The 16,837-nt window shown below is 41.8% G+C and overlaps 1 protein-coding gene across 1 annotated transcript in view; it reads left to right on the top strand.

Annotated features, from left to right (window-relative positions):
* The window catches only part of DNAH8 (dynein axonemal heavy chain 8), a 438,788-nt gene that overhangs the window by 388,021 nt on the left and 33,930 nt on the right, over positions 1–16,837 (top strand). The window contains 3 exon segments of the mRNA XM_056137311.1: positions 113–229; positions 2,127–2,228; positions 11,490–11,650. Of these exon segments, the coding sequence (XP_055993286.1) occupies positions 113–229; positions 2,127–2,228; positions 11,490–11,650 (380 nt within the window).

Here is a 16,837-nt window from a genome sequence, read left to right as displayed (position 1 = left end):
TGATATCACGCCTTAGTTTTAATGTACATTGTTATTCAATTATAATAATAAAAGGAATACGCTGCATATCATTTAAATATATGCATGACCCTTTTTTGTTGTTTTTAATAAGGAGCGACGCAAATTTGGTCCCTTAGGATGGAATATTCCCTATGAGTTCAATTCGGCCGACTTTACAGCCAGCGTTCAGTTTATTCAGAATCACCTTGATGAATGCGATATCAAAAAAGTGAGTTTTTTCCTCTTTTCTCTCATTATTGCTGCCCTTAAACCAAGGCTCCGTGGTCATTTTCAGTTCGGGTTTCCCATGAGCCTGCTGAGTTCCCCACCCCCCTGAGATGAAAACTCCTCCTTCCAGCTCTTCCCACTCACCTTTAACAGCCCCTAGAAGAGCATCAACGTGTTTCCTCATTCTGCTGTCCTCTTTGCAGCACCCTTTATCTCCTTCAAACGTACACATCAGAGATGCAGCCCCACAGCTTCCTCTAATCCCACCCAAGTGCCATAGGACACCTCAAGAAAACTGTTCTGAGGATCGATGAAATATTATAAGGATTAAGGAACTTCCCTTGCTTGTATATGGCTCATTTGGTCATGAACACCGCCTGTGGTCTCCTGAGCACCACCAGGAATGATCCCTGAGCACTGAGCCAGGAATAAGCACTGCTGAGTGTGAGCAAATCTTCCCCCAACAAAAAATAAATGAGAGAGCGAGCGAGAGAGAGAGAGAGAATGTGCACCCGAAGCTTTTCTTTCTTTCTTTAACTCACTCAACCATTCTCCAAAGATGAAATATTTTCTCACAGCCTAGAGATTTTTTGCACCTTAAAGTCACCTGGTCACAGACATTGAAAGTTATGCATATAAATAGCAATAATATCTAGTAATGACCCTTATCATTGTACACATAGCACTTCCCAGATCCCAGAGTTCATCCATAGGCAGATCACATTTTTATTTTCATATAAGATACCTATTATGTTGATGATGTCGGTGCAATAGATACCCGAGGTCATGGATGAGAGAGAATGAGAGACTTCCTCAAGGTCACGGAACTAGATGCAAAGCTAAATATGACTTTGAAGACACACAAAGGATTGGAACTCTTTTTCTTTAAGATCTTGAGCAAGTTAATGGACTCCTCAGAGCCTGTTTTATCATTGGTAAAATAGCCATTGTTTCTGGGAGGAATAAATGAGCAAGCAAGTGTGAAAGCACACTTATACAACATAGAAAGGGCTCACTGTTTCTCCTTCCCTTCCTTTACATAGTTTTTGAAGACAATTATAGACACTCAATATCAGTAGGGATGAACCAGAATGAGTTTTGACTTGGGCACATGGGAAATCTAGAACCAAGCCATGGAAATACAAAGATATTCTGAAATAAAACATATGAAAATATAATAAAAATGATATTATTAGTTTATAATGTGTGATAATGTACATGCAAAGTTTTACATGTAAATAAAAGTAATCAGGAAATAGCTTTTTGAAAAAACACCAAAGATGAAAAAAATCAAGCATCTTTAGTTCTCCTACATGAAATGTATTGAAGATTTTTAATAAAAATGATTAATATCTGCAGTGTATAGCTAGTATAAGATTGCTATGGAAATTAATAGTTTGATGTAGGTATAGCTCCCAGAATGAGACAGCAAAGGATTGCATTGTAGAAAACTCTTGCAAATGAATAATCTGGTGTTTCTCATACTGATTCAGAAAATGTATTACTGAGAAAGCGTATTAAAGCGTTGATTACTTGATTTTTTCCCCTTTCTTCACTAACCACAACTTTTTTCTTCTCTAACAGCTTGACATAGCTATAATGAGTATTATAGGTGATTACATCCACAGGGTGAAAAATAGTCTTTTTCCCCTATTTAAAATGATCAATGAGCAATATATTCACTGATGTTTAGTACTGTAGATTTTTCTTTGGTGAATAAACTATAGCAATTCCAGTCATTTAATAGAAAAGGGGTTATTAATATAAGTTAATGAGTAATTTTCAATGCAGTCTAGCTCTGCCTCCCTTCCAGATCTCTTCCCTAGTGAAAAGCCTGAATGGTTTAGAATTTTTTGTTTGGATTGGCAATGAGTAATCCTGTTTCATTTCAAATAAAGGGCGTATCATGGAATACAGTTCGGTACATGATCGGAGAAGTACAATATGGAGGTCGAGTGACAGATGACTTTGACAAACGTCTGCTTAACTGCTTTGCTCGAGTAAGTTCATTTAGGAAAAAAAGAGAAATGTATTTTATGGTATTTATTTACCTTTTAGTTCTTTTCTAGGAGGGGCTTTCCCTAGAGCTTAAGGGGTCCCTACTGGTGATGCTTGATCAGGCAATTCGCTGCCCCAGTGATGTGGTGCTGGAGGCTGGCAGTGCCGGTGGCCATACTCCACAGTGCTGAGGGAGGGATCACGAAGGGTCTAGACTGAACTTGAATTCAGGGCCTCTCACATGCAAGGCCTGTGTTCCACCTTTTGAGCTATCTCCCTGCACTTATCTTTTAAGCAAGGTAAAATGTGTGTGTGTGTGTGTGTGTGTGTAATAGACAAGTCAAATTTTAAGGTGGTGATGGAGAAAATAAAGCAGAGCTATTAAAAATAAAAACAAAACAAAGAAACAACCATGGTCCAGAGCAGAGACAAAGAGCGGTCAGAACTCAGTAGCCTAGGAATCTTCTGAATAGAAGAACAGCACATGCCCGGCATCTCCCCGCTGTCCCCCTCCTCTTTGCTTTTGAATTGTCTTTTAGAAAAAAAAGTACAATTTATAAGGTTTTAAAATATTCTTTGATAAAGGTTCTTGGTTGATTATGTGGCTGCAATGATCTTTTCCCATCCTGAGCCTTTTCTCCCTCTCATTAGCCTTTCGGTAATCATTAATTTTAATATTTCTGTTACATTTTTATATGAATTTAAAACATTATTTACTTTTAAATGTATTTACTAAATTTACTTTAGACACCATGGTTTCAAAAACTGGTTATGGTAATGTTTTGTGCCTAAACCGTTTCAGCACCACACCCTCCACTAGCGTTTCCACTTCCCTCCACCATTGTCCCAGTGTCCCTCCCTCCCCTCACCGACCCCCCACTACACACTAGTACACTCCATGGTAAGTTTCTTCCTGAAAACCAGTTCTCAGTTTCTGTTGCCTCTGAACATTAGTTATTTCCCTACTGTGTTTCCTTATATGCCATATACAAAGGAGATCATTCTGTATCTTGCCCTCTCCTTCTGACTAACTTCACTTTGCAGAATACTCTTCACACCCACCCATGTAGCAGCAAATACATCTTCTCTTATAGCAGAGTAGTATTTTATTGTGCATATGTACCATAGTTTCTTTTTCCAGTCTGTTCTTGGACACACTTAATTGCTTCCAGAGTTTGGCTATTTTGAACAGTGCTGCAATGAATATTTTTATGCAAATTTTTTCTGAATAATTTTTGTGTCCATAGAGTAGCTGCCAAGAAATGGAATTGCTGAGTCATATTCATTACTAATTTTTGAGAAGGATCTATATCGTTTTTCAAAAAGACTGGACCAATCAACATTTCCATTAGCAATCAATAAGGGCTCCTTCTCTCCACACACTGGTTGTAATGTTTGCCAGTCTCACTGCTGTGAGATAATATCTCATTTTTGTTTTGATTTATATCTCCCTGATGATGTTATGCAAAGCATTTTAGTATACTTTTTAGCCATCTGTATGTCTTCTTTGAGAAAGTTTCTGTTCATCTACCCCCAATTTTTGATGTAGTTAGTGCTTTTGTTTTTGTTTTTGTTTTTCTTGTAAACTTCTACCGGTGCTTTATAAATATCAGATACTTACCCTTATCATATGAATGGTGGGCAAAAACTTTCTCCAAGTGTGTGGGGTATCATTTTATTCTGGTCATCATTTATATTGTGGAGCAGAAGCTTCTTAATTTTATATAATCTCATTTGTTTATCTTTGCTTCAATTGCTTGGCCAATGGCAGTGAGTTATTGCAAGTTGCCTCTTGCTTTAATGTCATGAAGTGTTCTACCTATGCTTTCTTCAATAAAACTTATTGATTCATGTCTGAATATCAAATTCTTTAATCTATTCCATTTTCATTTGATTTTCTTGTATGGTGCTGAAAGGGGTCTGTATTCATTTTGCATGTAACTGACCAGTTTTTCCAATGCCATTTATTGAGGAGGGTTTACTTACACCACTTAATGATTTTTGTACTCTTATCAAAAATTAACTGTCCATATACCTGAGTATCTACCTTTTCTTTACTATTTTATCTAAGTCTTTCCTTAGTCCAGTACCACACTGTTTTGATTACTAAATTTTTATAGAATAGTTTGAAATTGTGGAAAGAGAAGTCTCCCATCTTTTCCCCTAGGATTTCTTTGACTATTTGGGGGTGGGGGTTATTTCTCCACAGACATTTCAACAACAGCATTTGATCTATAACTTTTTTAAAAGGTCATGGGTATTTTTATAGGGACTGCACTTAATCTCAGTAGTGATTTGGACGAGATTGTAGTTTTAACAATATTACTCTTTCCAATCCATTAAAAGGAGATGTATTTCCAATTCCTCGTGTCCTTTTTTCCCCTTTGTTATTGTTGTTTTGCTTCTGCTTGTTTGTTTTTGGAGAGCAACAACCAGTGGTGCTCAGTGTTTGTCATGTGCTCAGGAATCATTCTAGCAGTGCTTGAGGGGACTGTATGTGGTGCTGCACTTCAAAGGAAATGAGGACCAGAATACAAAGTCTTCCCACAGGACGGGAAAAAATATTTAGCCAACACTCATCTTATATATCCAAGATATATAATGCACTGGTAGAACATTATAAGAAAAAATAATCCAACCCCATCAAAAAAATGAGGAGAGGAGATGAACAGAAACTTCCTTAAAGAAGAAATACAAATGGCCAAAAGCTACAGGACATGAAAAAGTGCTCTACATCACTAATTATCAGGGAAATGCAAATCAAAACAACAATGAGATATCATCTCACAATACAGAACTGGCACACATCGAAAAGAACAACCAGTGCTGACATGGATGCAGACAGAAAGGGGCTCTCATTCACTGCTGGTGGGAATGCTGACTGATCCATTCTTTCTGGGAAACAATATGGATATTCCTAAAAAAAATAGAAATTGAACTTCCATATAACCCAGAAATACTCCTCCTGGAAATATACCCTAAATGTCCAAAAACACGGGGCAGAAAAAGCCATCTGCACCTATATTCATTGCAGTACTATTGACAAGAGCCAATGTAGAAACAACCTAAGTGCCTGAGAACAGATAAGTGGATAAATAAACTATGGTACATTTACACAATGGAATACTAGAAGTTGTTAGGAAAAGTGAAATCAAGAAATTTATTTATACATGGATGGACATGGTGAGTGAAATCACCATGCTGAGTGAAATCAGTCAGAAGAAAAGCATGAAAATATTGGACTCATTTGTGGGGTATAAATTAAAAAACAACAATGTAGTGTGTGAATACCCAAAGATGGTAGATACAAGTGCCGGGAAGACTGATCCATGAAAGGAAGTTTGCCATAAAGGGGGAAGTGAATGCAGTTAGGACAGAGAAGGGACCACTATGACAGTGATAGTTGGAAACTATCACTCTGGACAAAAACTGAGAGCTGAAAAGAGGTAAAGTTATATGCATGAGACCCTTTTAGTAACAGTATTGCCAACCACAAAATAAACGAAAGAAATAAAATAAGAGAGAGAAGAAAAGTGTCATAGAGACGACCTTCAGGGATGGAGTAGGGGTCAGGGGAGCAGGAGGGAGGGAAACTGGAGAGACATTGATGATAGGAAATATGCACTGCTTAAAGGATGAGTGTTGGGACATTGTGACTGAAACTCAATCATGAACAGCTTTATAACTGTGTGTCTCACAGTGATTCAACAAAAAGGCGAAGAGGAGGGAATAATGTACATAGCAATGCAAGCAAGAAGAAAATCCCATATTGATAACCAAGCTGCACAGCTTAAGCAAACACACACACACACACACACACACACACACACACACACACACACACACACGAAGTCCAGAGCAAGCAGAAGAAATTAGAGTAGAATTTAATTAAATGGAAACTTAAAAATTACAACTCAAGATATCAACAAAACCGAGAACTGGTTTTTTGAAAACATAGACAAGATTGAAAAAACCGTTGCGAAGAGAGAAAATCAAGTGACCTAAATCAGAAGTCAAAGGGGAGATAGTATAACAGATATCACAGAAATTCAGAGGAGCATCAAGGATTACTTAACAAATTGTTATGCTATGAAACTGGAGAATGTAGAAGAAATGGATGAAATTTTGAACTCCTGTAACTTTCCAAAGTTGAGTCAAGAAAAGTCAGAGCACCTGAACAAGCCAACTACTATCAGGGAAATTAAAACAGTAATCAAGACTCTTCAAAAGCAAAAGTCCCAGTCCGCAAGGTGAGTTCTTGCAAATCTTGAAGAAAAGATCTATTCTCAATCTTTCTTTCAGAAAATTGAAGGAACAAGAATCTTCCCAAAGAGTTTCTATGAAGCAAATATTACCCTGATACCTAGATACCAAAAGCAGAAACATCACAAAAAAAGGAAAACTATAAACCTATATTCCTAATGAACAAAGATCCTCAACAAAATATTAGCAAACTAAATTTAACAATACATCAAAAGATCATAAACCATGGCCAAGTAGGGTATTTCTCTTCTACTATTGAAATTTATTTTAAATGTTCTGTTATTATGTTTTATGTTTTTGCTTATAAATAACAATTATCTGAAATGTTATACCCAATATAAGGGTCTTTATATTTTAATAGGCAAATTGATCCCCTTACTATTTCTATGAAAGCTGCTATTTGCTATTTATTATTTCCCACTATCTTATATTGTGGTTTCCATAAACTATGTTTTTAGAAGGTCTTTCTTTTTGTACTTTACCACTTTTTTATTTAAAAAAATGGTTCTGGGATACATCCAGCTCTTCTCAGGGGCTACTTCTGACTCTGCAAGCAGGAGTCTTTCCTGGTGGTGCTCTGGGGACCATATAGGATTCTAGAGATCAAAACTTGGGGTTTGGCCATGGCGAGACAAATGCCCAATACACTATAATATCACTCTAGGCCCGCTTTCCTGCTTTTTAAAGGGTATGTTTTTATTTTCTCTATGCTGATTTGAGAAGTGCATATCTTAGTCTTTGCATTTTCTAATGTGATTACCTAGTGTAAAAATCAAACCAGTTCTGAAGGGTTTAGTTCTGAACCCTTCCAGTATATAGCTCCAAAACTACTCTTCTGGAAGATTTTTTTTCTACCTTATTTTTATTTCCCACCTCATTCCTGCTTTCGGTGATTTTTCTGTCCTAGAACTGACTCTGATTTACCAAGCTGTGTACCAGTTGTTCTGCCCACTCTTCACCCCACCCTCCGATGTGTGACAGGTGCTGCCACCGTGAGCTGTTATGGTAGTTTCTCAGCTGACCACGTCTCTGATCCAAGTCAAAGAAAGAGCTCCACGAGTTGAGGGAATGAAAAAGTCAGGTCTCAGGTCTCAGTGTTTGAAGGGAGAGAATGTAGGAAGGCGACCCTTGGAAAGTGAGGGGTAAGCACGTGACCCTACTTCACGTGTTATGTTTGCCCCAGGAGATTGAGAGACCATGAAAACAAGGAACCAGGGCCGGAGAGATAATACCGGTATTTAGGCACTTGCCTATTCTATCTCCTTTCCTTCCCCTCATCCATCCCTTTCTCTAGCGTGGATTTTTTCTAGAAAGCTCCTCAGCTCTCAGAGAGAGAAGTTGTAGTCTCTGGCTGTCAGGACTTGAGGTCATCACCTGGACATGGTAGCAGAAACCCCGTTGAGGAAGACTGACAAAAGTATCCTGGAATCCACGTTCTGCCTTCCCGCCCCTCCCCCAGCTCTCACCCATCTCATTTCAGTCTCCGCTGCAGGCTTCCCTTGCACCTGCTGGCCCTTTTGCTGCCCCTTAATCCAGAGTTGCTGGAGAGAAAGTCAATTCAGGCGCATATCTGTGCTTCAATATGTAGCCCCTGCCTCTTACATTAAACTGGGGATTTCTCTTGAAATCCTGTTTAATTTTCTTCGTTCTCAGCATCTTGTGGGATGTCTTTCCTCAAGCTAACAATTGCAGAACTTTACCCTCAACTGTTTTCTTTGTAAAGTACTTTCTAGAGTGTCCCAAAGAAATTTCATATTCTGTAGTTTGACTCTCCATCCCAACTGTCTTTCAAATTTGATGAAACTCTCCTCTTTGAATCTGGCTACTCCGTATGCTTAGATAAAGTAATGGAAAAACAGGAAGAAACTTGCTCAAACAGAACTCACGATGGTCCTCTGCTGTCTGTTCTCTGAAAAACTTGTAATTTTTTTCCCCCTTGGTCATCTGCATCACTCAGAGCATCATCTTTGAAATTAATGACCATGATCATAGCACTGTTCTCTCAGATGACCTTCCCCAGCTCCCTAGTTCTTAAATGAAGCTCCAGTCCCCGCATGACATCTGAGTCACCCACAGTGTAACCTCGCTTTACCTTTCCCGTCCTGTCTCCCCACTAGGTGACATTGCCCAAGACTCATCATTTCCCCATCCTGCCTTATGGTGCTGTAGCCCTTATTCAGGTCTGCTCAGCACCAACTTTTTTCCTGACAAAAGCCTATCCTTGGAGACGCCTTCAAAGTTTCCTTCTAGAGAAAATTTTTCCTAGCATCCATCTGACTCTTCTTTTTGCTTTGAGACTTCCTCAGTACTTTGCTTATTTTTTATTTCCTTTGACTCTTACCTCAGTGCACTTTGTATTGTGGTTATTATGTAATTGGCTTATCCTTCTACTAGGTTACGTATCAGTTCCTTGAAAGGAAGAACGGCGTGTGTCTCATCTTCTCATTCTGTTCCTGTTCTCCACTCAGTGTCTTGTGCATCGAAGTTGAATAGCAGTGAAACTGATGCAGCCAGAAAAGCAAAGAGCTGGCACATGTGGTATTTGAGTTCCCCCACACCACCCCTCTCCACACACACACACACACGCACACACGCACACACACACACACACACACACACACACACTTCAAAGGAGCTGGAATAAGGATTTATGGAGGGAAAGAGTAGAAAAAGACTGAGCAACCAAGTCAGGCACGAATTCCATCTCGTTTCACATAGAGTCCTCCGAGTGACTTGTTCAGACAGCCTGCCTGCTTTTCTGCCCCTCCTGTCTTCCCATTATTTCCCTTTCTACTGAGAAAAATCACTCTAGTAGACACAGAAGTCATTGCCTCTACTCTGGCTCATAGGCATTCACCATTAATTTTTTTCCTCTTCAGAATAAGTCTATTCACACCAAGTATACATTTGTTCTCTCTCTGTGACATTACAGATAATCAATTCATATGGAATAACAAAAGGATGTCTTAAGGCAAATGATAAGATGGTCGAATACATTTGCTTCATGTGGCCAGGGACATGATTTAATTAGCAGAGGAGCTCTTCGGCTCAGAGTGGGAGGCAGAGATGTTTGTTAAGATGTTTTCCTTGCCATGTGCTGGAGTCATTAGCACCATAAACCACACCGAGTGCCAGCATAACCCCGGACACAAGAGGAGCAATTTGAGGGAGGTGGGCGGTAATGAATATGCCCAGTCTGTGTGTGTGCATGCACGCATGCGCGGTTGGCATTTGTCTATCCCCAGGGTACTATGCTCCCACCTTCCCCAAGGAGCTATATCTCTCTGGAGTCAGGGGGATCTGCAAGTTCTCCTCTTCACCTTTGCAAAATTTTCCTTAGTGCTAACAGAGAGATGGCTTTCATTGGTTTTTGTAAGATAACATTGGTTTGTCCTTTCTCCCTGGCTGCAAGGAGCTTAGGTTTATTGAGTTACACCCATAACAGTGCTCTGTGTTTATCTTTAACTTCTCTGTGCTTTGATTCCCCTATCTATTAATCACCTATATCCCCAAATCAAATTCTGTAACTTGTAAGGTCAGATCCTTGTAATGACTCTGGACTTTGTATTTATAAGTGAAATATTGCTTTTCTCTTTCCCTTATGTCCTTTGCATAGTTTATTTTAGAGCAATGTCCTTTTTGTATAGATACAGAAAGACAGTTAATACTATGCTTTGGTAACTTGGGAGTTACTTGAATCCAAATAATATTTACTCCTGGGCATCTGTCATATTTACCCAACTTAAGCCTCAGCTGTCCTTAGTTCCTAGCACTCCAAAAGCAGAATCTTGACAAAGGTGCTGGATGGACCCAGGGCAAGTAGTAAGCTGTAAGCTGCCTTAGCATCCAAACAGGACAGACCAAGTGCCATAAAACTTACAGTAAGTTAAGAGCACGGTCGTGGACAAATTCTGTCATGGCCCAAAGAGAAGTGACTGCACAAGACCCCTGCTAGGGTTAGGAAGGACTAATCTGGCCTGAGGACTATAGTCTGAGATCTGTGGTGAGATGTCCCAGAAGAGTCACCCTTTATGCTTAATATATCTCTTACTGTGTCCATACAAAATGACTAGAAAGATTATTGTAGCACTGTCCTCCCGTTGTTCATTGATTTGCTCAAGCGGGCACCAGTAACATCTCCATTGTGAGATTTGTTGTTATGATTTTTGGCATATTGAATACGCCATGGGGAGCTTGCCAGGCTCCGCCATGCTGGTGGGATACTCTCGGTAGCTTACCGGACTCTCTGAGAGGTATGGAGGAATCGAACGCAGGTTGTCTGCATGCAAGGCAAACGCCCTACCCGCTGTGCTATCGCTCCAACCCAGAAAGATTAAGAAGTAAGTTTAAGGTGAGTGTTTAAATGGTTATGGACTAAGCAAAGGAGAAATACACCCTTAAGTGAAATTCCACCCTTGAGTGGGTCTCCTAGAAGGATGAGATCTTTAGCTTAGAAGAGCTTCCCTGTAGGAAGAAAGGGCTTTCCTATGTTGATTGTGTTACCTCACCTCTGTGGAATTGTTATCCCCAACTCCGGGAGGTTGGGCTCTTGACTAAGGCAGTGAGACTGGGCACAGGGAGACTAGCATGGGGAAAGCTGGAGACAGGAATGAGGGGGAGTTTGAGACTGGAATGGGGCTCTCAGTGAAATTGGAATAGCATGGAGAGAATGGAATAAACAGCAGGACAGAGATTGGAATAAATGGTGACAGATCACCACCCAGCCTGGCCCTCACCATCAGCCGTCTGGAGTGGGAAGACGGCTGACGACCAAACACACCTGGTGAGAGCAACCACACATATTTTTTGAATACACAGGTTTTTTGTTGCAGACTCACTCTTTTCTTCATGTAAGTGCAGATTATTCTATCATGGCTTTAGTAATGTAGTTCCAAACCCAACGTCTATGTTATAATAATAAGTGAAGTGGGTATCTGGTTCGAGAGTGGCAGTTTTTATTTAGATGTTTATCAAATTTAGCTCTTCCCTTTCCCTTATAGGTCTGGTTCAGCGAGAAGATGTTTGAACCATCATTCTGTTTTTATACGGGATATAAAATCCCCGCGTGCAAGACCTTGGACCAGTATTTTGAGTACATCCAGTCCTTGCCTTCTCTCGATAACCCTGAAGTTTTTGGGCTTCACCCTAATGCTGATATCACGTAAGTTTTTGATGTCTTTAATTTGAAGGAGTCGTTTGTATCCAAGTCTGGCAAAGACTACACATTTCATTTTCTCTGTTAATATTTCTCCTTTCCCATCTTTCTATTTTACTGTGAAAAACAGTGTCACTTCCTGTCTCCCAATTATAATTTTGTCATATCTTGGCCTGCTCTCCCCTCACTAAATCCTGGTGCTCAGAGTTTACGACAACGTTAAATCTGTAATTTATGCATTGATTATTTCCCCTCTGTCATGTCATAAAAGCAGTTGGTAGTGATGAGGCTCTCCATTGGCAGGATAGTAACTTCCCCCACTCCTTGCTTCTTACTTCAAAAATCTCATGACACATAATAGCGAGGAGGAGGAGGAGGAGGAGGAGGAGGAGGAGGAGGAGGAGGAGGAGGAGGAGGAGGAGGAGGAGGAGGAGGAGGAGGAGGAGGAGGAGGAGGAGGAGGAGGAGGAGGAGGAGGAGGAGGAGGAGGAGGAGGAGGAGGAGGAGGAGGAGGAGGAGGAGGAGGAGGAGGAGGAGGAGGAGGAGGAGGAGGAGGAGGAGGAGGAGGAGGAGGAGGAGGAGGAGGAGGAGGAGGAGGAGGAGGAGGAGGAGGAGGAGGAGGAGGAGGAGGAGGAGGAGGAGGAGGAGGAGGAGGAGGAGGAGGAGGAGGAGGAGGAGGAGGAGGAGGAGGAGGAGGAGGAGGAGGAGGAGGAGGAGGAGGAGGAGGAATTTCTGCTGTTTTTTTTTTTGATGGCCCTTCTCCCCTTACTTCCTCACTTGCATCTTTCTCTCAAAAACTGCCTGGTGGCTACAGTGCTTAAAGCAGATGCAGAGCCAGGGAGGAGGAAAAGGCAGAAAGAAATGCAGTCACGTCCCCAAACCCTCCCCAAACCCTTGAGAATGGGACCTCAGCCCATTTCTCTCTAGAGATTCGCCCCCACCCCATCCCCAGAAACAAGACCACCAGCACCTCAAAAGAAGGCTCCACAGGCCTCACACTGCCGTCTTCCTCAGCATGGCCACTCTTCCGGCAGGATTGGGGTGAAATGACAGAGAAAGGCATGCCGCATGCACAGCCGTTGCCACACTCTGGACAGCCCTGTGAGGTCTCACCTGCTGCTCTGTGAGTCTTTCCAGGCTTCCTTGGAGGACTAGCTGCTCCCTGCCGCTGCCTCTCCCCAGCCCTCACCACTGGCACCAGGCTGGGCCTTTTGTCTCTGCCAGCCTCCTTGATCCTACCTGCTCCATGTCTGCTGATTCTCCATGCTGCCTTTCAAAGATGTGTTCAGGGATGAAAGAGATGCAGGAGGGGAGCTTGGCCTAGGGCTGATCCCAGTTTGCTCCCTACATCATATTTGATCCTCAGTGTACCACCCCGACAGACACATTTTTAAGTTTGGTTGTTGGGGGTTGGATATCTTTTACATCTTTTCACCGTTGTTTAATATTTAGATTATTTATCTACTTCCTAAATAGTTTGAACATTGAATCATACTACTCCCTTATGCCACCAATGTACATGGATCAACCTGACTCCTACACCCCCTTGCTTCCCCCCTATTATTCCCTTTAATTTGCATTACAGTTTGGTTTGTTTCAAATCTTTGTTTCGTTGGTTTTAATGCGTGAAACTGGAACATGGCTCTAAAGTCATGGTACCTCAATAAAGAAGTCTCACGTTCTCCCAACCCATTCCCTAGGTAACCAAATGCATTCATTTATGGTTTGTGGTTTAAAAGATACTTTTGTGCTCATGTGCATATGCAAGTTTGTTATTGCCCCTTTCTTCTAATACTAGGTTGTTATTCTCTATGGACTTTTGTGTCTACTTAACAGTGTAGCCAATGAATCACTTCCTTGTCAGTTCATTGAAACTTACAAGTTATTTTTAAATAATTGCATGCTACTTTATTTTTTTATGCATCGCAGCTTATTCATCCACTCACCTATGGGTGTGCATTTAAGTTTCTTTCCAGTGTTTTTGCTGTTCCAAATAATCTTCAGTTGATAATCTCATGCTTTTGACTTTCCATATTGTTGAAATTGTGCTTCCAGACTGAATTGCTATGTAGGATAGTTACATCTTAAACTCTTGAATAGTGACAAATTCCATCTTGGAGGCTGCACAGTTTTATCGTTTCACAAAAACATTAAAATGCCTTGCTTGTTCATAATATAATCAACACAACAGTGTACGAATCTTCTGACCAAAGGCAACAGAGCATGAGAATTACTAGAGAGGTAAACACAGAGCTGAGTTTATCAGGGAGGGTTGTGAGGATGAGAGGGCTCCCTGGGGTCCTCGGTAGAGGAAACTGACACTTTAGTGGTGGGTGTGTTGTTATAATACTGTGTGCATTAAGAGTGTTGTAAATGATGGTACCTCAATAAAAAAAGATTGGGGAAGGCAAATGAATGAAAATTAAATATGAAAAATGTTTAGGATTTTCACCTATATGACAAGTAAGAGAAACTGGAGCAATAGCACAGTGGGTAGGGCATTTGCCTTGCACGCGGCTGACCCGGGTTTGATTCCTCCGTCCCTCTCGGGGAGCCTGGAAAACTACCGAGAGTATCCCGCCAGCATGGCAGAGTCTGGCAAGCTCCCCATGGCGTATTCAATATGCCAAAAACAGTCACAAGTCTCACAATGGAGGCATTACTGGTGCCCGCTCGAGCAAATCGATGAACAACAGGAGGACAGTGCTACAGTGCTACATGACAAGTAAGAATTGGACTATTAGCAGAGTTTAAATTTAATTTTCTTCCTGTATTTGAGAAATTTGTGGACTCCGAGACTACCATGGACACTCTTTCTTCCCCAAATAGAGAGACAAGATCTTGCAGTGTCTCCCCACACTGAGTGCGGTCAATACAAATTATTGGGATAGCACAGCGGGTAGGGCGTTCGCCTTACAAATGGCCAACATGGCTGACCCGAGTTCGATTCCTCCGCCCCTCTCAGAGAGCCCTGCAAGCTACCGAGAGTATCTTGCCCGCATGGCAGAGCCTGGCAAGCTCCCCGTGACGTATTCGATATGCCAGACACAGTAACAACAAAGTCTCCAATGGAGACGTTACTGGGCCCGCTGGAGCAAATCGATGATCAACGGGAGGGCCTTTTGCTTTCCAGAGGAGAGACAGCTCCTCTGATCTCTTCATTCTTAACTTCCCATTTGGATTGTCCTAAAGCTTTCAACCCACCCCTGCTCATCTCTCCCTACAGATCTTGGTCCAGTTTGGTCTCTGCGCAGGCAGTAGTTTCTGCTTGGTAATCATACCTTTGGACACTTTGTGAGTCAGCTTTGTCCTAGGAAATATCTAGTGACTGGAACCTTAGCCTCACTCTGCTAGCAGCAGCTAGACCTGACCTCCACTCCTCGTTTTCCCCTCCCAGCCACTAGGAGGCGGTAAACAATAACAGACAAGGCTTCCCTGTGGAGCACTCCAAGGTCTGGCATCCACCCTTCCCATTCCTGCAAGATGCTGCTTTCCAAATTCGGTGTGAAATGAAAGGAGCAATCAAAGGTTCCTCTGTCATTTCTGACAGGACTGGTTTCTGTGATGATAAAGGCATTGGGAACAGGAGTGCATTTGAGATGGAGTTAAAGCCTGTCTAAGGCACGTGAAGTTGGGGAAGACAGCAGGATGTACCTGATTGGTATAAAAGTGGACAGGAGTCCAGTTGAGCAATTTGAGTGTTTTGATGTGGAGATAAGAGTTGAAGCCAGGAGAGAAGGCTGACTGTGATGCACTGGATAAATCAGTGCCAATGTCCTGGGCGAGAAGAGCCCTTGTCAATGGATCTGACTATCCACGCCATTTAGCAGCTCTCTGGCATCCCTGTGGGCAATTGGGCTTTGGGGTGGGGCATGGGGCTGTGGTGGAGGCTCTGTTCCCGTTTCTCAGAAAGTATGGTCTGAAGTTACCATCATAAATTTGAAAGAAGAGCGAGATTCAGAGAAGAGGACCGCAAGGATATCTCTTTCTTAGGAGGCAGAACTCCTTGAGAAGGTTGGGACTCAAGCTGAATAAATGCTTTCAAATAAGTAAAATCTCTCCCAAGAGCTTAGATACCTTGGTGACAGGAACCATAAAAATGCCTTGCTTATTCACATTTTTACTACCTAGATTTATAAGGTACCAAGGACTCTGCAAATTCAACTATTTCAATGTCAAAAACAGTTATTTATTTCCCCTCTTTTTCTCATTAGCGGCTATGCATATTTTGCTACCTTCTGAAATTTATCAAAAGTCTTATTACAATCTTTAGATTCATTTCTATTCAGGGAGAATCTAATTGTATTCATTTTAGTATTAGCTGACAGTCCTGAGGTTTTTTTTTTTTGAAATGTATGCTCATTGGTATTTCATGTGTAAGATACATATCAATCTAGGTGAACTGAGATATGATAGTGCACTAATACCTCATTAGGTGGTTAATTGTTTATTTGATAGGCAGGTCTGTTTTCCTGTGGCTTTGCATTTTTATCAGCTAAGGGACATGAGCTTGGTCCTAGACCATTTCCCCAACCACCCACCTGCAATACCAATAGGAGTTTCTTCCTGTATTTGCTGCAAAGAGACACTGCCTTCGACAAATAACTTGGGGCCGAAGCTCATGACAACTCAGATCTCCTTCTAGACTCCTTCTTCACCAAGCATTTACAGGGACTGTTTCCCTGAAAGCCCTTACAGAGATCTGCACAATTCTCGATTCCAGCTAGGTAACCAGGCTTCAGCCTTTTATGTCCTTGCAAACATAAAATCACATCGTGCCCAAGGAAATGTCAGCCGTACAGCCCTGACATTCTGTGCTAATGAAACATGGAGTGAGGCGTTGTACTGACGTGCCTGTCCAGATCAGTGTCTCGGGGCTTCTTTCACACCCTATCTCCAGGACTGTTTTCAGAACCCTCATAAAAATAAAATCACTCACCATGACAGTGATTTCCTAAGTGAGATCTTGCACAGTAACAGCCTTGCCCTCATGCCTCCCTCTCCCCCAGGCTTCCTCTCCTTCAGGCCCCCCTCTCTCTCTCCCTCAGCCCTCCCTGGGTGGGTGCTTGGCGAGGCAGCCTGCACCTCAAGAGTAGGATGTTCATGCCCATAGTGGTGACGGCAGAATGTCTTTTTAAAGCTCTGAACTAGAGACAAGTTAAAGAGCCCCCACGGGGGCTGGAGCAATCAGCAC

This window comes from Sorex fumeus, unplaced genomic scaffold (genome assembly GCF_029834395.1).
Source record: "Sorex fumeus unplaced genomic scaffold, SorFum_2.1 ptg000123l, whole genome shotgun sequence".
Classification (NCBI taxonomy): Eukaryota; Metazoa; Chordata; class Mammalia; order Eulipotyphla; family Soricidae; genus Sorex; species Sorex fumeus.
The sequence above is the reverse complement of the archived record's forward strand: the minus strand, read 5'-3'. Positions and strand labels throughout refer to the sequence as shown.